General features: G+C 43.8%; 1 protein-coding gene across 6 annotated transcripts in view; it reads left to right on the forward strand.

The window, feature by feature from the left end:
• The window catches only part of Slc7a6 (solute carrier family 7 member 6), a 32,413-nt gene extending 11,924 nt beyond the window's left edge, over positions 1-20,489 (forward strand). For all 6 annotated transcript variants that reach the window (XM_042277618.2, XM_006986842.4, XM_042277621.2 and 3 more), the window contains 8 exons: positions 9,977-10,102; positions 13,024-13,168; positions 13,851-13,974; positions 14,197-14,300; positions 14,932-15,028; positions 16,262-16,411; positions 17,080-17,263; positions 17,933-20,489. In XM_042277618.2, coding sequence (XP_042133552.1) covers positions 9,977-10,102; positions 13,024-13,168; positions 13,851-13,974; positions 14,197-14,300; positions 14,932-15,028; positions 16,262-16,411; positions 17,080-17,263; positions 17,933-18,027 — 1,025 coding nt within the window. In that variant the 3' untranslated portion in view covers positions 18,028-20,489. The remainder of the gene's footprint in view (positions 1-9,976; positions 10,103-13,023; positions 13,169-13,850; positions 13,975-14,196; positions 14,301-14,931; positions 15,029-16,261; positions 16,412-17,079; positions 17,264-17,932) is intronic.
• The last annotated feature ends 898 nt before the right edge of the window (positions 20,490-21,387 follow it).

The following is a 21,387-nucleotide window of genomic DNA, read 5'->3' on the forward strand; positions in this document are numbered from 1 at the left end:
TGGAACTCTCTCTCTCTAGACCAGGCTGGCCTTGAACTCACAGAGATCCAGATCCACCTACCTCTGCTTCCTAAGTGCTGGGATTAAAGGTGAGTGCCTCCGCCACCACTACCTGGCTAGCTGTCCCATGTTTTTTCTCTTTCTTGCTCTGTGTGACAGCTTGGTGTACATGCCTTACCAAGGTTTCTTTTGGGGGGGATGGAGAGGGTCAGGTTTTTTTTTTTTTAATGGTGTCAGTATTACTGTCTGTAACTTACCTCAGGGAACAGGTCAGAAATAAGGCCTTGTGCTCTCAGTTTTTCCTTAGAAACTAGTTTAAAAGCATCAATGAGGAAATGGGCTTCCCTAGATAATGGGGTCCCAAATCCCACAGGACACCCTCTTCCTTGTCACCGCTGCTCTTTGTGGCCTGTTGTAAGCAGCAGGCACCATCCAGATGGCCTTTCCTGCTGGTGTTTCCGATTTCTTTACACTGACTTTGTAAACAAGCTCTGCCTGCTGCCACTAAAAGGAGGATGGCTTCCATCCTGTGTGAGAGATTCCGGGGGAGCCCTGTTTATTTATTTATTTTCTTTTAGGGGTGGAGAAAAGGATATTCAGTGTGAAATCATGGAAATGAGAGAAGATTGCTCTGAACTTAGCCAGCCTTGCAGAGCTAGTCAGCTAGCACAGAATCTTGTGTTTCTTAGTACTGTGTTGCCAGAAGTACTTAATCATATTCTGTTCTTTATCTCTGCACGCAAAAACTTTGGATATATATATAGTTTATTGACAACTTTAAAAATAGATCAGTAATACCTTTGAGTTAGCAAAAAAGTGTACTATGCCTCCTGATTTTAAGAGGTTTGTTAAGGGCAAACAATAAAGGTGATCTCTCCATATCCCTTGAGACAGGGGAAATAGATACCCCTGGGAGGAGGAAGAAAGGTGGAGTTCAGCTATGTGTCCTTCTTTTTCTTTTTTCAGCTCTCTGCCTAATAGGCTTTCACCAGTTTCTGGACTTGCTGAGATCTTTAAAGACCAAAGTTTTAGGCAGGTGTAGTGGTGCACACTTTTAATCCCAGTACTTTGAAGGCAGAGACAGTCATTTCTGTGAGCTGAGGCTAGCCTGGTCTCTACATAGTGAGTTCCAGACTAGCCAGGGCTACATAGTAAGACCCTGTCTCAAAGCAATCAGACAAACAAAACAAAAAGCCAGTCAGTAATTTTATGAACCAGGCTTGGTAGCTCACACCCATTATCCCATTACTTGGGAAGCATAGGCAAAAGGATTGCCAAGGCCAACTTGGGTTTCATATCAAGTACCAGACCAGCCAGGGTTACCTAGTGAAACTCTGTCTCAAACAAGCAAATAACAACAAAAATCAGGACTGGTGAGATATCTCAGCAGGTAAAGGCACTCAACTGCTAAGGCTGACAACCTGAATTCAATCCCTGGGACCCGCGTGGTGGAAAGAGAAAACCTACTCCCACAGTTGTGCTCTGACCTCCATAAGTGAGAGTTCGTTCTCTCTCTCTCTCTCTCTCTCTCTCTCTCTCTCTCTCTCACACACACACACACACACACACACACACACACACTAAAATGTAATAAAATTTAAAGATCATTTTAGAGCATCTGCATATTTTTGGCATTGAGTTATACAAATTCTAGGACTGTAGAATTGTTCATGCTTTTTAGAAGGTTTTATACATGTGTGCTCCTGAGCATCAGATAGTGACTGCATTGGTTTGACAGCCTCAGTGTGAATTCAGAGAGCAGCCACGTCTAAGGGACTGGTATATATATATATGATTTGGATTTAAAAAAATTTTTTTGTGTGTATGGGTGTTTTGCCTGCATCTATGTCTATGTACCACATGTGTGTAATGCAGATCCCCTGGAACTGCAGTTACTGATGGTTGTGAGCCACCATGTGGGTCCTGGGAATTGAGCTTGGGTCCTCTGGAAGAGCAGCCACTGCTCTTAACCACTGAACCATCTCTCCAGCTCCATGAGGTTTTTTTTGTTTGTTTTAAGATGTATTTATTTTTTTTATCTTATACATGTATATAAGTGTTTTGCCAGAATATATATCCGTGCACCACACCACATGCATGTGTACCTGGTACCCTCAGAGGCCAGCCTAGGAGGCCAGATCCCCCAGAACTGTACTTAAAGATGGTTGTGAGCCACCATGTTTGTGCCGGGAACTGAACCTGACTCCTGCAAGCATAACAAGTGCTGTTGAATGCCCAGCCGTTTCTCCAGCCCCTATAACTTTTGACACATAGAAGATTATTTTCATTTGCTCGCCTCCCCACCCCGTTTTGATTCTTCCTCTGTTTTCTTGATTTTATATTTTCCAAGATTTTATATTTTGTTTGAAGGAGTGACATCACCTCTTTGAAATATAGCCATGGGGTTTCTGGTCCTCTTTCCCTCACGGTGTATTTTTACCCAGATTTCTTAGGACCAGTATTATGAGTTCCCTATCACAGAAACTCAGCTATTTCCAGAATTCAGATCTGAGGACATGAACTTGTTAGAAGTAAGGACAAATCATAAAACCATGTTGCACTCGAACCAATGAGGTGTTGGGATTCTGCTTATTTCCTTCCTTGGAACTTGGGTCATAGACTCAACTTTAAACAGAGCTTGGATGTGGTGAAGAGAGACTGTTTGGAATGACACTGAGAACAGCATGATCTCAGGAGACAAACGTTAGGAGGTGAAAAATGAAAGATCTGCACTGGATCCTGCATGAGGCCTTAGATAGGTTGGAGAATGAAGTTTGGAAATTGAGACATTAGAGTCCACCTTGTTGGTTGGGAGATTGCACAAAGAATTTCTAGCCAGAGGCTAGAGAGATGGCTCAGCCATAAAGAACACTGAGTGTGGGTTGGAGAGAGATGGCTCAGAGGTTAAGAGCACTGACTGCTCTTCCAGAGGTCCTGAGTTCAATTCCCAGCAACAACATGTGGCTCACAACCATCTGTAATGAGATCTGATGCCCTCTTCTGGCCTGAAGTCATACATGCTATATACATAATAAATAAATAAATCTTAAAAAAAATCCTTAAAAAACAAAAACAAAAACAAAACACTTAGTGCTTACTGTTTGTCCTAAGAGGACTTGACTTCAGTTCCAAGTCCCTACATCAGGTGGCTCACATCTCAATAACTCTAGCTCCAGGAGTAACCACTGCCTCTCCTCCATGGTTATCTACACTCAAATACACATAACCCATATGTAGGGACACACACATAATTAGAAATAATAAAAAATAAGTACTTTTAAATTTTAAGTTTTTCAGACAAGGTCTCATTGTGTAACTCTGACAGTTCTAGCACTCAACTATGTAGACCAGGTGGACCTTAAACTGTTTCTGTCTCCCAGGTGTAGGGATTAAAAGCATGTGCCACTATACCTAGCTTTAGGTCTTTTTTCTTTAAAAGAAGTTATATCTATGCCAGGCTAGACAAAGTTTCATTTTAGACTATAGGATTCAGGAAGACTTCATATCTTCGTTTGTGGGGCAGAGTCTGTAAGATAGTTGCTCAAGGGCCAGGCTTGGCCCACAGATAGATTTGTTAGGCCTGCACAGTTTTTATTTGTTTATTTAGTTGTTTGTTCATTCATTTATTTATTCCTTACTCTGTAGATCAGGGTGGACTGGAACTTGGTAAATAATCCATCTCTACCTCACTCAGTCTACTGAGTGCTGAGATTGCAGGCATGGGCCACCATGCCTGTCTTAAGTTTTTATTTTTAAATTAAAAGGCTCAGCTGGGTAGGGGTAGGAGGTGGCGTACCCCTTAATCCCAGGACTGGGGTAGGGAGGGCAGAGGCAGGTGGATCTCTGAGTTGGAGGCTAGACTCCTCTATAGAGTGAGTTCCAGGACTACACAGAAATCCTGTCTCCAAAAACAAACAAACAAACAAACAAACAAAAATCATTAAAATATAATAATAGGCTCACAATTCCAGTTGAAGGTCAACAGATTACAAATATGATGGCCTTCTTGCCAGTTCAGTCCCAAGACAGCACAGGATTTCACATGGCAAGAGACAGGGAGCACATTGACTCTGATCTTTTCCTATTTTTACTTACTTATTTTGTTTTCTTGAGACAGGGTTTTATTATAAATCTCTGACTTTCCCCATTTTTTAAAGTATGTAAAGTACATACTTTTTTTGGTACAAAATAATGGGTTTCATTGTGTTTTCATACATGTATGTAATGCACTTCAATTGTATTCAATATTATATTTCTCTTTCTATCCTCCTTACCATTCACTGTGTTTTAAATAATTTTAATGTCAGCATTTGAAAAATTGGAATTTAGACTGGTGTAGTAACACATTTCTATAATCTCAGCCCTTGAGAGGGTGAGGCAGAAGGATTGCTTTGAGTTCAAGGCCAGTCTGGGTTATATAGTGAGGACTGGGCCAGCCTGAGCTACGTAGCAAGATCATGTCTCTAACATGACAAACAGAAAACACAATACAGAGAATTAGAGCATGCACTTTCTCTTGAAAAATCAAGAGTTCTGACAATTTGAATCCAAATTCCTGCCTCTTGGGTAGTAACCTGTTTAAACAGCTGTTGCTACTTTTAAATGTAGTATGTGCTCCCCAGTCCACTTCTGCAGTTTTCTGGTTTTTCATTTCATATCCAGACATGTTGCCTTTCCCATTTGTATTGCTTTTCTTTCTTTCTTTCTTTCTTTCTTTCTTTCTTTCTTTCTTTCTTTCTTTCTTTCTTTCTTTCTTTCTTTCTTTCTTTCTTTCTGTCTTTCTCTTTCTTCCTTCCTTCCTTCCTTCCTTCCTTCCTTCCTTCCTTCCTTCCTTCCTTCCTTCCTTCCTTCCTTCCTTCCTTCCTTCCTTCCTTCCTTCCTTCCTTCCTTCCTTTCTTTCTTTCTTTCTTTCTTTCTTTCTTTCTTTCTTTCTTTCTTAAGATAGGGTCTCACTTGGTAGCCCTGGTTGGCCTAGAATTCTCTATATAGACCAGGCTGGCCTGAACTTCACAGAGATCTGCCAGCCTCTGCCTTCTTAGTGCTGGGATTAAAGGCGTGCACTTGTATTCTTGGCTATGTACTACTTTTATTATTATTATTTTTTTTAAGATTTGTTTGCCTGTGTGTGTGTGTGTGTGTGTGTGTGTGTGTGTGTGAAGTGTAAATGTGTGCCACATGTATGCCAGTGCCCACAGAGGCCAGAGAGGGTGTTGGAGTCCCTGGAGCCAGTGGTAAGGGCGATTGTAAGCTGCTGAGCACCAAACTCAGGTTCTCTGCAAGGGCAGCAAGCCCTGCTGTGCTCTCTCTAGCCCTTGCATTTGTATTGCTTTGTTGACCTCTGAAGGTATGACCTTGAATATGTTGCTGCTTCAGCCACTGCCTTCCATCTGCATCCCACTGCATTCTCATGTTACAGTTAGGGAAATCTAAGCAATTGGTGGTGGTGGTGGGATTTCAGGTTGTCTTACTTGTCCTAAAGTAGTGGTTCTCAGTGGGAGGTTAGTTTGGCTCAAAGGTGTCATTTGGCGGTATCTGGAGACATTTTTGGGATAACAATTTTGGGAAGCAGTGCTTCTGTTATCTACTAGTAGAAGCTAGGAGTGATGTTGAAGGCCAAACAGGATATATAGTCTTACTGGCCCAAAATGTCAATAGTGCTGCAGATAGGTGATTATCCTAAAGGTCTAATCATGGAAATATGATCAAAAGAGGGAAAGCTGGAGGGTTTGAGTTGTATCACTGGAGTCTGAGCACCTGGTCTCCAGACTGTCTGGTAAGCTGGATGGGGCTGGGCAATCTTGGAAGCATAAGGGGTGTGGGTCTGTGGTGAAATTTTGTTTACTAATTAGAAGCAGGCAAGTAGTCAAGGGACTTGGCTTCTGTTTGGTAGACTGTGTTCTTTGGCAGGACTGAGGGCATTAGGCAAGCTAGGTGCCTGGGGCCTGCTCTGAGGATATACTTACGCTGGGATTCCTGTGCTGGATTCCCTGAGAGAGAGGGAGAGAGGGAGAGAGGGAGAGAGGGAGAGAGGGAGAGAGGGAGGGAGGGAGGGAGAGAGAGAGAGAGAGAAAGAGAGAAAGAGAGAGAGAAAGGAGGAGTGTTTATTAAAGTTTGTGTCCAAGGCACTTGACTTACTTCATCCTACTGGCCTGCTCCCTCTGGCAAGTGTCTTATGGCTCGTTAACTACTTTCATTGAGAAAGAAGCATATGTGCTTGGTGAATAAATGTAAAAGACTACCATAGAAAAAAGGCTCTTTCCTCTCCAGCTCTTTATTCTTTTTCTCACAGTCAGCTTTACTGGCCAGATGGCTTTGGGCCTGCAGGGACTTCCTGAGGCATGCCTTCACTCATTCTGTGAATACAGTCAGCCACTCTTCACCGCAGGATGGGTGTAGTTCCTTGTGTATAGGAAGGACCGCACTGTAGGAGGACTGCAGAAGAGGAGAGGGAGGTAGGAGGAGCACCTGGGCTGAGGGGGTGAAGCCTATTTAGGGAGTCCCGCTAGGCTTCTGGGTCTCTCTCCTGTGGTGTCCAGTTTTGGTCTCTCTCCCTTGTTCCCCTTTCTTTGTTTCTACCTCATCCTAGTCTCTGTCTTTTCATTTCTGTGCATTTCCTTGTATTTCGGTCTTTTTCTCACAAGTTCATGCCTTTTTCTGATTTTGTAGTCCTGCTTCCCTCCTCTGCGTGTGGTCTCTGTTCTGCTATTAGTTAGGGCTTCTATGGACTTTGACTTGGTGTATTTCTAGACTCTCAGAGTACCTTGTTGCCACTAGATAGACTGACTTTCTTGGCATTCTGGGAGGGATAGCTAGAGGCCTAGCTTGAATCCACCTTTGATAGGGGAAAAAGAGCAAGTCCTAAGAAGCAGATGCACAAGTACCTCAAAATGTGCTTATTGTATTGGTGCCTGTGGTTTACTGGTGGCTGTTAACTACGTATGTTAGCTGATCCAGGCTTAGCCAAAGAGAGAACTTTGATCAGCAGTTGATCTCCATGAAGATTTTTCGACAGCACACATTCCTTTGGGGTACCCCTCTCCTATCAACCCATTTAACCACTGTGTCCCCAACTCCATATAATTGCTTCATTATGTGTCCACCTTAAATGACTGCTCGTGAGCACCTGTACTATTTGGCAGCACTTGTCCCCCACCTTGAGACAGGGTTTCTCTGGGTAGCCCTGGCTGTCCCTGGAACTCACTCTGTAGACCAGGCTAAGCTCGAACTCGGAGATTGCCCTGCCTCTGTCTCCTAAGTACTGGGGAATTAAAGGCATGTGCCACCATACCCAGCTATTTTTTTAAATATTTATTTTTATTTTATGTGTATGAGTATATGCTGGCATATATGTGTCTGGTTCTCATCAAGGTCAGAGGGCATCAGTTTTCCTAGAACTAGGAGTTACAGGTGGTTGTGAGTCACCATGTGGATGCAGAAAATTGAACCCAGGTCCTCCGGAAGAGCAGCTAAGTGCTCTTAACCACTGAGCCAACTCTTCAGCCCTATTTGACAGCATATTAAGAGAAGCTCTTAAAACATGATGGAGGCTATTCTGTCACATTTGGTCATTTTCACAGCTGGCCCTGGGCACTGTTCTTTTGAGTGGAGACTTGCCCCAGGAACTGGCTGTTAACTGAAAGCTGTTACCTTGCCTCCAACTAAGGTTCATCAATTCCCTTCTTTGCTGGACTGTGAGCTTTAGATGGACTATATATAAGCTGTTGCCCTTTGAGTTGGTGGTCTTTCAGAAACAAGACTGAGATACCTTAGGGAGAGACCTGGAATCAGATGTTCCCAGGACTGGATACTAAAGTATTATGAAGTGGGAATGTGAAGATGAGAGGGAATTTGGACTGAACTGCCCAGTGTAATTGGGGAAGATTTTCAGAGGGAGTAAGGGCTGAGCTAGACCTTGGAAGTAGATGTTGGTGATGGCTGTGGCAAGAGGAGAAAACCTTTGGTGTGTGTGTGTCTGGCATAAGTAAGGGAGAGTACACCTAAAGGAATAAGTAGGTGAGCACGTGCAAGTGGTTGAGAGAATGGACTGTAAGAGTTTATAAAAGAAAGCATTTAATTGGGAGCTTGCTTACAGTTTCAGAGGAATAGCACATTATCATCATGGCAGGGCCATCGTGGCACTCAGGGTGTTGGATGTTGCTGAGAGCTGCATCCTAATCCACAGGCAGAGAGAGAAAGACCCTGGCTGGGCCTAGCATAAGCTTTTAAAACCTCAAAACCCACCCCTAGTGACATACTTCCTCCAACAAGGCCACACTTCTTAATCCTTCTCCTACTCTTCAAAGAGTTCTACTCCCTGATGACTAAGCATTCAAATATATGAGCCTATGGGTGCTGTTTGCATTCAAAGTACCACAAGGTATATAATTTTGTTGTTGTATTTTTGAGACAGAGTTTCTCCGTGTAGCTTTGGAGCCTGTCCTGGAACTCACTCTGTAGATCAGTCTGGCCTCGAACTCGCAGAGATCTGCCTGGCTCTGCCTCCTGAGTGTTGGAATTAAAGGCGTGCGCCACCACTGCTGAGCTCCACAAGGTATATATTTTAAGTTTTTTGTTTTTGTAAGCTTGGGACAGTACTTAGAAGTGTCACTGTGTTCCTTCTTGCTGTAGAAGCCCTTGGATGATCTCATGTTCTCCCCTAGATCAAAGCTGTCCTTATTTTTCAGGAACAGAGTTCTCTCTCTGAGTTAATCCTCAGTCAGCTAGCAGTTCACAGCCATCAGTAATCTGCAGGGTTTAGGTGTTATTGAGATGGGTGTAGGAAGACTTGGGAATGCAAGATTAGAAGTGATAGCCCCTTTCAGCCTTGGTTTCCTCGTGTGTAAGTGCCGCTGGGGAGCAGACACTGTACTGTAGTTTCTTAGTCTTACTGTATGGGCCTGTTCTCTCAGAATGCTCCTTTAAAGGGAATGTCCTGAAGATCTCTTCCCCTTATACGTTACCATTCTCATTTCTCTATAGTTATTAGCTGAACTCTTACCCTTAATGGCCTCAGGCTCTGGCTCTGAATTGTAGGCATTTCTTCCTTGGGATCAGGTGTGTTTAGTAAATCTCTTAACTTTCCTGTTTGGTGTAATTAGAAGGGTACATTGGAATTCTGGGTTCCAAGGTGAGGGGATTTTTGTTTTTGTTTGTTTTTTTGTTTTGTTTTGTTTTTTTTAGACAGGGTTTCTCTGTAGCTTTGGAGTGTGTCCTGGAATTCGATCTGTAGACCAGGCTGGGCTTGAAGTCACAGAGCTCCACCTGCCTCTGCCTCTCGAGTGCACCACCACCTCCCGCCTCCAAAGGATTCTTTTATTTAGAGAGGCTTCCATTGTACACATTTTTATCCTTTACCGAAGCCCACACAAAATTTCCCAAAGGGAAAGGCATTAGTATTGAGATTCATTAAAAATGAAAGTAAAAAGGTGCTGGAGAAGTATGGTCTGCAATGTCAAAATGCTGGGACTTTGTCAAGCAGCAATGGTCACCATGCAGTCCACACCATGTAAGATGGGGAACAAACATCTGTATTTGGGGAATTGTTAGAATTGATAGTGAGGATGCCTCTGAAATTGTCAAGTATATAGCAGACACACACACATACAGAGCATGGATATTGATCATCAATATTCAAATTTACCTTATTTGTTAATGGGTTTTTGTGGAATCTGGATGGGAAAGAGTCGGTGAAGTGAAGCCAACCATTCTTGGTGCTGGGGAACATTTCCAAAAATGGTTCTGGCAGGTTAGAGCATATATGTGTTCATGCATGCCCTGGTGTCTTTGGATACAGCGTAGGGCATTTATAGGTGCTGAGCTGGCCTGTGTACTGCTCCTCCTGTTTACCTGTTCTAGTTCTCACTGACCCATTGTTCCTCTAACTTAGGCAGGGAGGGTAGAAAAATGCTTTCTATAGAGAGGTTGGGTCTGTGTGCTCAGCTCAAGCCTGCCAGTGATACTATGGTTTTCCTTCTAGGTCTGCTGACATTTGTGAACTGTGCCTATGTCAAGTGGGGCACACGAGTACAAGACACATTCACGTATGCCAAGGTCCTGGCACTCATTGCCATCATTGTCATGGGCCTTGTTAAACTGTGCCAGGGTAAGAGGGGCTGAGGTGGGAAGAAGGGTCAATGTCTCCTGGAACCTCTTTGGCTCCCTGAGGAGGATATGGGGACTTAGCTAGCTTCATCTCTCAGCATATTTTGAGTATATTCTAGAGTGTTGTCAGTGAACATGAGACATGGTTCTGAATCTCTTCCTGGGCTTGGTCAGCCAGGCTGGCTTGGCCATTTGGACATGTCACATGTCAGGTTCTGCTCAGGACTTCTTTGGAAACAGCATTTCAGGAGCTAGCAAAGGGCCTAGGAGTTCTTGAAACTTGGAGTATAATTGGGTTACTCATAGAAGTCATTTAGGGGGATAGATTACTGGTTCCTGGTTGTAGTCTGTAAGTAGTGAGTGGGAAAACTTGACTTTCCTAGAGGAGGGGCAGTAGGGAAGGGGCACATGGTCATTTTGCAGTATTTTATTGTTTATCTGGACTTGGATTAAACATTGTGTTGAGGAATCTTTCAAAGCCAGCTCTTGACAAAATGTCAGAATGTTGTGAAATGAGCATTGTCTTTCCTATGTTGGCTTTTCTTTTCTCTTTTTTCTTTTGTTCTTTTCTTTTCTTTTTCTTTCTTTCTTTTTTTTTTTTTTTTTTTTTTTTGAGACAGGGTTTCTCTGTGTAACAGCTTTGGCTGTTCTGGAACTTGCTCTGTAGACCAGGCTGTCTTCGAACTCAGAGATCCACTTGCCTCTGCCTCCCAAGTGCTGGGATTAAAGGCATGCACTGCCATGCCTGGCTCCCTCCCTCCCTTCCTTCCTTCCTTCCTTCCTTCCTTCCTTCCTTTCTCTCTCTCTCTTTTTTTTAAGGTTTATTTATTTATTATGTATACAGAGGAGTGTGCCAGATCTCATTACAGATGGTTGTGAGCCACCATGTGGTTGCTGGGAATTGAACTCAGGACCTCTGGAAGAGCAGTTGGTGCTCTTAACCTCTGAGCCATCTCTCCAGCCCTCTTTCTTTTTTTTTTCTTATTTTTTTTCTATGAATGTAGTATTTTGCATGACCATGTGCATACTATGTTTTTTTTTTTTTTTTTCCAAGACAGGGTTTTTCTGTGTAGCCCTGGCTGTCCTGGAACTCACTCTGTAGACCAGGCCAGCCTGGAACTCAGATACCCTCCTGCCTCTGCCTCCTGAAGGCTGGGATTGAAGGCGTGCACCACTACCCCTTGCCTTGTGTGTGCATACTACCTTAACTCAGTTACATACTATGTTAACTCAGCTAGTCAAGATGTCAGTATATTTTGGGTTGGCCTGTAATTTACCACATAGCCCAGTGGCCTTGAATATTTGATTCTCTTGCTGCAGCTTTCCAAGTGCTGGGATTACAGGTATATACTACCATGTCCAGCTACATACTAGCTCTTGAAAGCTTTTTTCCATTCTGGGGTTAGAGTAGACTGAGGCTAATGGGCTTCCCTAGATGTCCTGAAAGGTCTTTATCGAAGAATATCTTCTGTATTTAACAGCTAATTCCCTATTTTATCATTCCCAAACCTGGGGAGCTTAGTCCTTCATCTCAGACCTATTGATTTGAAATTGAAAAGTATAAAAGTTCTTGTGTGTGCATAGTCCTGAGAACCAGAGACCCAAGTCTACATGCATGCTAGACAAGTGCTTCTTCCAGCCCAAAGCTATGCTTTTATGAAGTGCCCTAGGTAATTCTCAAGCAGCTAGCCCAGGAAATTTGTGTGCACTACTACTAAGTAACTACAGTCAGGCATCTAGATGTCTTTGAAATCTTAGGAGTATCTTAGAGTAAAATTGGGCTATTGAGTAATTTTTCTTCCAAAATGTGTGCCTTAGAGAACCACTGCTGTGTGCAGTGGGTGATACCCTGCAAGTTCTTGCTGCACATTTACATCTTTTTACTACGTTGAGATCTGGGTGTAGGCTCTCTTTTTAATATCCGCCCCCCCTCCCCCAAGACAGGGTTTCTATATAACAGCCCTTGGCTGTCCTAAAACTAGCTTTGTAGACCAGGCTGGCCTTGAACTTACAGAGATCGACTGATTTCTGCCTCCCAAGTGCTGGGATTAAAACCGTGCATCACCACTGCCTGGCCTTTTTAATAACTTTTTATTTGTGTGTATGCCAGTGGGTCCTGTGGAGGCTAGAAGAGGTGTCAGATTTCCCTGGAGCTGGAGGTATAAGTGATTGGCCATTGAGCCTTCTTTCTACCCCTAAGTCTAGGCTTTTTGCAGCAGGTGATGACAAGCTTCTTAAAAGGCTTACTCTTGCTAAAACTCCATGCTCTCTGGGTGTCTGTCCTGAGCAGCTAGGTAGGCTTTCAGGTCTGCAGTCTTCAGAGGCCTCTAGAGAAGATGGCAGTTGCTTTGGCTTGGGTTGGAGCTCCGAAGGCCCAATAAGAGATAAGAAGACATCAGTTACTCTATAGCCCCAGATTTCCTGCCCTATACAACCACACCACAACCACTGCAATAGAGTGATGGGATCTTCCCCAAGAGGCTGGTAAACCCACAAGTCCAAACTGTACAGTGAACTGAGCTAAGGCCAATCTCCAGAAGGTCTGGTTGTCAGTAGAAATGACTTCTTTGTGTCAAATGACTAGTGAGATCAAAATAGCAAGAACTGAGGTCCCTCTCCAGAAATGGAAATTCCTCAGGGCCTTGGAAGAAGTGATAATCGAAGTGCAGTCAGTAATGCTTTTGTTTTACTGAAGAAAACTCAACCTGAGAGAGTAGGTGGGGTGGTGAAGTGCAAGGAGTTTCTGATTGTTGTTCTTTTGGTATTAAATGATGTTTTTTGTTTTTTCTTCCCCTGCCCTGTTTCCCCCACCTCTCTCTCTTTCATTTCATTGTTTTAATTCTCCCTCTAAATCCTTTATCTTCTCCATATTCCTCCCCCCTCTTCCTTTTACCTGGTCTCCCACCCACTTTTGCCCCACAGGACACACTGAGCACTTTCAGGATGCCTTTGAGGGTTCCTTGTGGGATGTGGGAAACCTCTCTCTTGCCCTCTACTCTGCCCTCTTCTCTTACTCAGGTTGGGACACCCTTAATTTTGTAACAGAAGAAATCGAAAATCCAGAAAGGTAAAGGCGAGATCACATTCTCCATCTTGGCTGGAACTCCTGCTGATGGTGGGCACAATTGCCCTTTTCTCATACCTCCTCCCTCTGCCTCTCATCCCCTCTTCCTGCTCTCCTTCTCCAGTTAAGAGGCATTAGGGGCTAGGATGGGAGTGAATGAATGTGGGAAAGCCCTTGGCTTTCATCCTCATGTTCCATTGGAAAAGAACCCAGGGTCCTCCCTAGAGGAGAGGTCTTTAGTGGGCAGCAGCAAACCCAGCTAGGACTGAGGCGGCAGGACTTAGCCCTGTGGTAGTGAGACTGTGGCCTCAGCTGCCTACGTTGTTCCTAGCTTACCGAGTCCCCAGCCTATCTTCTAGTTCCCAGAGGATAGTGCTCTTGCATTTATCCTGAGATCATAGATGCAAGAATGTTATAAAGCCACATGAGACTCATTGAACCTAATCTGGTAGGATAAACTAATCATGTGCCCCCTTTCAGAGAAAATGCTCTCCCTTCCTCAGTGGAAAGTGCCCAGGAGCACAGGAGCATACCTACCCTAGGATGTGTGGGGAAGAGGAGCCCATCTCCAAGACCTGGCAACAATGAACTATTTAAACGTTAGAAAATTCCAGTGGGTGCTGAATGAGCTTTCATTCTCTGGGGAGGCTGGTTCTAGGTAGTTTTATTTCACTTGTCCTGACAGAAATTTGCCCTTGGCCATTGGGATTTCTATGCCAATTGTGACACTCATCTACATTCTGACAAACGTGGCGTATTACACAGTGCTGAGCATTCAGGATGTCCATAAGAGTGATGCCGTGGCTGTGGTGAGTCTCTTGGGGGTCCTCATTTGCTCCTGTTCATCTCATGAGGATCACATGGTGCTTAGCTCCTGAATGGTCCAGTTCTACAGTGTGAGGGATTGGTCTGGATGGGTCAGAGGGTGAGCAGTTAAACAGTGACTGCCTTTGTCCAGAGATCATAGATATAGGAGGAAGATTACAAAACTCTGTTCTGTATTGAGTGTCCCTTCTTTGCTCTGCCTCCAGACATTTGCTGACCAGACATTTGGCATGTTCAGCTGGATCATCCCCATTGCCGTTGCCCTGTCCTGCTTTGGGGGCCTAAATGCATCCATCTTCGCTTCATCAAGGTACTTTGGCCTTTCTGATGATAGACTGTTCCCAGCACCTGTGTGGCATTCATAACCATTTATAACTCTAGTTACCGGGGCACCTGTGCAAGAGTAGTACATACTATTAACTGGGTACTATCTCTCCAACCCCCATGATTGGCTTTTAAAACAAAGACTGTGCAAATACCAGTTGAAACAGGAGGATCTCAAGTTTGAATCCAACCATACCTACATAGGAGACCTTATCTTTTAAAAAAGGCCATCGTGGAAGCTGTAAATTTGTACTATGGCAGAATAGGTGTACTCCTAGTGGGATGGATTGGAATGTCATTTGGTGGTGGAAACACACAGTGTCTGTGGGATGTTGGTGCATTATCTGATTCAGAAGTGGGAGTGTTGGTAGGTGGTAATGAGTTTTGTTGCTGAGGGCCTGGAGTGGTTAATGGATAATGGTGGATGAGCATTCCTGGATAGTGGTGAGGTGCTAATTGTTGAAGACATTTGTGGGTAGTATGAGTAATGGGCTAGGTGTGTATGAAGCATGAGAGGCTGTCCCCTGGCTTTTTTTCTGGGGCTCTGAGCTTAGTTTGTCTGAGGAGTGTGGCTGAGTCAAAGGCTGCTGCTGCTGACACATTTCATACTCTTGCAGGTTGTTTTTCGTCGGCTCTCGTGAGGGCCACCTCCCGAACCTCCTGTCCATGATACATATTGAGCGCTTTACACCTGTGCCTGCTTTATTGTTCAATGTAAGCTTTGCTGGGAGAATGTGGGCTTGGGCAGGTTTATGCAGGATTCCTAATTCACATTATACTTTAGGCTTTGTTCTAAGATTTGAAGTACAATTCATTCTTTGCAGTAGTGTTTGGGATGAAACCCAGGGCCCCATATATGAGACAGGCATTCTGCCACTGTCCTATACTTCTAGTTCACTATTTATTAATTTTCCCCTGCCCCAGACAAGGCCTTCTTACATAGCCTAATCTGTTCTTGAGCTTTAGATCAGTGGTTCTCAACTTGTGGGTCGAGACCCCTTTGGGGAAGGGGGATTGAACAACCCTTTCACAGAAGTCACCTAAGACTATCTGTATATTAGACTCATAACAGTGCAAAATTACAATTATGAAGTAGCAACGAAAATAATATTATGGTTGAGGGTCACCACAACACGAGGAACTGTATTAAAGGGCCACACAGCATTAGTGAGGTTGAGAACCACTGCTTTAGACTTCTTGCCCTCAGCCTCCCTTATATTGCTTCAGAAGGGGCTTTTCTTTTTTTTAATCCTGTATTGATGCATTGGGCTGAAAAGACAGGTGGGGAAATTGTCTATTTTTTAAGTTTAAGTAAGTCTGACTTTGTCTTAGAAAGCTAGTCCCAGCCAGGTAGTGGTGGCACCTGGGAGGCAAAGGCAGGTCGGTCTCTTTGAGTTCCAGGACAGCCAGGATTGTTACACAGAGAAGCCCTGTCTTGAAAAAACAAACAAAAAAGAAAGCTAGTCCTTGCAGCCCTATCCACTAGGTTATTTTCATACAAGGAAACCAGTAGTTGTCCCTCTCTGAGTGGATATAGATCCATTTTGCTGATCTTCCTTTCAAAAGCTCCAGATCACTATGGTGGTTTTATTATTTTTTCCATTTGCTTGTAGGTAGTTGGGACCCAGGCCTAAAGAGCTCTAGGTTAACAAGGTAATTCCCACTATGGTTGGTGTGTTGAAGACCTCCCTGTCTGCCATCAGAAAGGAAGAAGAATCTACCTTGTTAACCAAAGTGCTTGCAACAAGGGGGTTGCTGAGTATAGGTAGAGGTGGAGATGTTGCCTTGAAAGTTAATGTGAATAATGAATTTATCTGAGGCCAAGTAAGAGTAACTGAAAACCAGAGCTAATAATGGTAAAGACATTTCAGATCTGATATAGTGGAATCCCCTGGTGGGGCTGGAAGTAATGATACTCACTGCTCTTCTCCACCACCGACCCCACAGTGCACCATGACGCTTATCTACCTCATCGTGAAAGATGTCTTCCTGCTCATCAACTACTTCAGCTTCAGCTACTGGTTTTTTGTGGGCTTGTCTGTGGTTGGACAGCTCTACCTTCGCTGGAAAGAGCCTGACTGGCCTCGACCTCTCAAGGTCAGCACTTCCCTTTTTAAAAAGGAAAAAAGATAGAGCCTCATGTCGTCCAGATTAGCTTGGAACTATGTATCCGAGAAGGGCTCAGCATGCACAGCTCATGCATGCTAGCAGGGCCGGCTCTCTTCTTTAACGGAATTTATTATTTTTTTAAAGATTTATCTATCTAGTTAATGTACATTGGGGTTTTGCCTGCATGTGTGTCTGTGTGAGGGTGTCAGATCCCTTGGAACGAACTGGAGTTACAGAGCTGTGAACTACAATGTGGGTGCTGAGAAATGAACCCAGGTCCTCTGGAAGAACAGCCAGTGCTTTTAACTGCTGAGCCATCTCTCCAGCCCCCTTTTTAGACTGATTTTTTTCTTTTTAAGATTTATTTATTTAGGGTCTTCATCTTTTTAAAAAAAATAATTTATTTTTAATTTTATTTGAATTGATGCTTTTTGCCTGCATGTATGTCTATGTGAAGGTGTCAGATCTTGGAGTTACAGACAGTTGTGAGCTGCTGTGGGTGCTGGGGATTGAACCTGTGTCTTTAGGAAGAGCAGTCAGTGCTCTTAACTGCTGAGCCATCTCTCCAGCCCCTAGGGTCCTCATCTTAAAGCGTCTTTTGATCAGGCTGTGATCTTCCATCCCACCCTACTAAATCTCATTTACCTCTCTTTCAGCTGAGCCTCTTTTTCCCCATTGTGTTCTGCATATGCTCCTTGTTTTTGGTGGCCATACCCCTCTTCAGTGACACCATCAATTCCTTCATTGGCATTGGGATTGCCCTCTCTGGGGTCCCTGTCTACTTCATGGGTGTTTACCTGCCAGAGTCCCGGAGGCCACTCTTTATTAGGAATGTGCTGGGTGAGTGTTGCTTTGACTCCGTTGTTCACTGGCTGTATGCTTATGCTCAGGTACATGCAGAGGCTACCAATGCTTCCTCCTAACTTAATGGCAAGGGGGTAAAACCTGACTGCCCATCATACTTTTTTTGTGTTCTGTTTTAGTGTTTAAAGCACTATCTGTTTTTTGGTGTTGGGTTTATAGTTGTTGTTTTTGTTTTTTTGAGACAGGGTTTCTCTGTGTGTGTGTGTTTTTTTTTTTTTTTTGATGCCTGTCCTGGAACTCACTCTGCAGCCCAGGCTGGCCTCAAACTCACAGAGATCCGCCTGGCTTTGCCTCCCGAGTGCTGGGATTAAAGACGTGGGACCACTGCCCGGCTTGTTTTTTTGAGATAGGATTTTATGTGACCCAGGCTAGTCTTGAACTCACTATATAGCTGAGGATGAACCTGAACTCCTCATCTTCCTGCCCTCTCAAGTGCTAGGATTATAGGTGTGAACCACCACACCTGGGGAGAAAAGTCTGGGTGTGGAGTAGAGAGGCTTGTTGGTTGTAAAGGACAAAGCTAGGCTTGGTGTGCCAAAGGGATGGGTGGGAAGGAGTCACAGATAAGCTTTCAGCCTTCTGGTATTAGATTGGAACTGTACCAAAGTATGTTTGCTAAATCCTGTGCTTCTTATTTTCATTTAGCTACTGTCACCAGAGTAACCCAGAAGCTTTGCTTTTGCGTCTTGACTGAGCTAGATGTAGCTGAAGAGAAAAATGTTGAGAGGAAAACTGATTAGAAGCCAGAGATGACATTGCCTGAAGCCCAGAGGCTGTGACCACAGCCACCAAAGACCAGTTACCTAACCCTTCTGAATTAGGAGCCTCTTGGCCCACATTCTGTAAGGGTGCTCAGGGCCAATGCTCTCATTGGTAAGCTATGGGAAGATACCAATCAGGCCAGCCTGAAGATGGGGACTTCAGTGGGAGGGGAGGTTGGGGTAGGGGATTGATTTAGTCTTGCTTCTTCTGGCAGATAGGTGTAGCCCTGTTGGTATGGTACATTGTATGAGCAAATGTTAGGTTGACAGCTATGGCTCACGACAGTTCACAGCTATTTGCAGTTTAAACCAGGAGTCTTTACAGTGGAGCTCCTTCATGGGAAGTTTTCCTCTGACCAAGTCCAGCTACTTGATTTTAGAGGCCTGAAATGCTGCCATTTCTTCTTGTGGCTCAAAATTCTTCCTTAGGGAAAACATTGTGTTCCCTTGTTTGTTTGTTGAGTAGCATGAACAGCAAGGCCTTTATTTAACTGACATGGGATCAATGTGTGCCCCCTTTCTTGAATTCCACAAGAGGAACATCACTCCCTGCCCTGGAACTTAATGTTCAAGTAAATAATAAGCTTGATGGGAAGAAGAGTCTTCAGGGTCTTGGTATGAAAGTCCTCCTACTGAGGACTTCTCATTTGTGGGTCCGAATGTTGGGATACCCTTGGGATCTTATTGTGTACGAGTACCCATCTCCTAGAGGAGGTAGGTACTGCCTGTCTGATTGACTTTGCTCAGATTATATTAGCACTATGGTCAAAATCTTTAAGCAAGGAGGTGAGCTTCTGGCTCATAAAGAAATTGTCTTGGCCGCTTGATAGCCTCCTTCCTACCTGAAGCCATGGTGCTGTGGAGCCTTTGAAACAAGGGCTGAAAGAAAACCTCATTACTTTAGCTGAGTGGGAGTATTTCTGCTACTACCTGGACAAGTCACTCTTGTTACCAAATTCAAACTCCTGTATTTCATTATTTATTGATATTTAATCCAGGACACCAATTGTAGCAAACCATTAGTGATTATTTGTCTACAGGATGCAATAAATGAATTGTTTAAAAAAACTACCTTAGCTGGTGTGGTGGTAGACACCTGTAATCTGAGCACTTGGCATGGTGATGCAGGGGGAGTTTGAATTTGAGGCTAGCTTTAGGCTACATAGTAAGTTCCAGGCAGCCACTCTGGGCTCACAGAATCTTGTCTTTAAAAAAAAAAAAAAAAGTCCAAGTACTCAAAACATTATCTCCCGGCCCTCAGCGATGTCTCAGTGTGATAGCAGGTCACATTCTGACACTGTTTCTCATAATGTGTCGAGCATTATCTATGAAGCTGAAGTTAAAGGGTTTTTAAAGCCGGACATGATGGTGAACATCTATGATCCTAGTACTCAATAAGCTGAGACAGGCCAGTTGCTGAAAGTTCAAAGCTAGCCCGGCGTTACAAGTGAGTACCATATTATCTGAGCTTACATAGTAAGACCCTGTTTCAAGAACAAAAACAAAGGGCATTTTAAAACATGTACCTGTTATACTTTAATATATAGATAAGTCACATGTTACTGTCATCTGGCTCAGCTCCAGCAAGGACAGATGAGCAACTTCATGAGCCAGAAGTCTGGTAATGTTATTTTGAAGGATAATCCTTCGTTTTATTAAGACCTTTGGCCTTTGTTCTAGTTGATAGAAAGTAAATCTCTGGATTTCTGTTATGAAGTGTAAGAGACCTGGAATGTTTTTGGAATTCAGGTAGATTACCTGATCCATCAGTTGTTAGTGGGCTTGGAGAACATCTCATGGATTCAAGTCATCACATAGCTTGTTCTGTTAAGGGCCTGTGTGAGGTTTGCTGTGTAGACTCATGCAAGCCCACTCTGGTGCTGGAAGTGGTTGTTAACTTTCTGAAAACCACGTCGACTTCAAGCTTTGTTCACACTCTGAACCAGTTTGGGTTGTAGGATAGTACACCTGTTTGCCTTCTCGTGTCCAAGAGCTGGTGAGATTGAAATCTCAGGAAGTACTTGGTACTTGTACATCTGTTATTTTCTCCTTGTGAAGATCAGTGAAGACTGGGAGAAAACAGCTTCAGCCTCAGTCTGGCTCCTGGGAAAGGGTCAAAACAGCTAATTTTGGTGATCAGACTAGGCTGCCAGTTGAGGCCAAAATAACAGGCTTGGATCTTTGTGGGCAGTATGTCTACAGTGGATTGCACAACTGTCTTGGGATGCCCTTAGACACCGTCATCTTGGACACAGAAGAACCTGCTGTCTTGGCATTGCCCACGGACATTTCATCTATAAGTTTTGGAATTCGTGAATCATACAGATAACTACTATGAGGCATTCTCGCCTTCTGATCCTTTTTATTTACCAAACTGGCCCTAGTTGCAAAGAAGTAACCTTGGATATATGTTTGCTCAATAAAGACTTAGGGGAGTGTGATCACAGTTGCCTTTGGTTCTGGAAATGTGTCTGTGAGAGCTTGTGGGTGACATTCTTACTGCCATTGGTTGGGGATTTGTAAATTCCTGCCTGGTGATAAGGTATTTTATGCAAAGATGGACTTGCCTAAACCATACAAACATGATTCATGTCTGAGCCAACCTGGCACCCATTCCTACCTAGGCTCTTCTAGAGCTAAGTTTTCAAGCAGGGGTCTTTGGCCTTTACCCAGCTAATCCCAGGAATTTGCTGCCCTCCAGTGGTTTCTGGGAGGAGGGACCTCACACTCAAGATGCTCAAATACTTGCTTAGTGAGCCATGTTGTCACTTGACTGTGACAGCATATTTTCCTTTGGAGCTGAACACAGCTTCTCCCAGGAACCCTTTTTTTGTGGGAAAGAAGCCAGACTTCCTACAGCACTCAAGCTTCATGGTGTAATTCTTCCCACCAGGCCTTTGTTTCTTTGAATCCACCTCCTGGTGTGCTAATCCCATTTACAGTGAGTGGTACAGTTTGTTCCCCTTCTGCATTAGGTACAGTCTGTGAAGTTGTTGATCCCTTAATGTTACCAAAGCTTAATGAACACATACACAGCGGTGAGCACACTATAGTGACGAATAGGATTTTAGTCCTGTTTGTATGCCTACAGATCAAGATGACTGGTGTTAGAATATTGCTGCTAATTACTTGCCACACTGAATTGTTTCTTTCAGATTAAGTAACGGGGATAGTTTTGAGTATACAAATTAGATCATTTTGACAAGTTTAATAACTCCTTGTAGGTAGGAACTACCATTTAGGTAAAGGCTTATAGACAGTGAAAGAATGAGTAGAGAGAGTCGGGTGGTGGTGGCGCACGCCTTTAATCCCAGCACTCGGGAGGCAGAGCCAGGCAGA

Source organism: Peromyscus maniculatus, chromosome 5 (genome assembly GCF_049852395.1).
Source record: "Peromyscus maniculatus bairdii isolate BWxNUB_F1_BW_parent chromosome 5, HU_Pman_BW_mat_3.1, whole genome shotgun sequence".
NCBI lineage: Eukaryota > Metazoa > Chordata > Mammalia > Rodentia > Cricetidae > Peromyscus > Peromyscus maniculatus.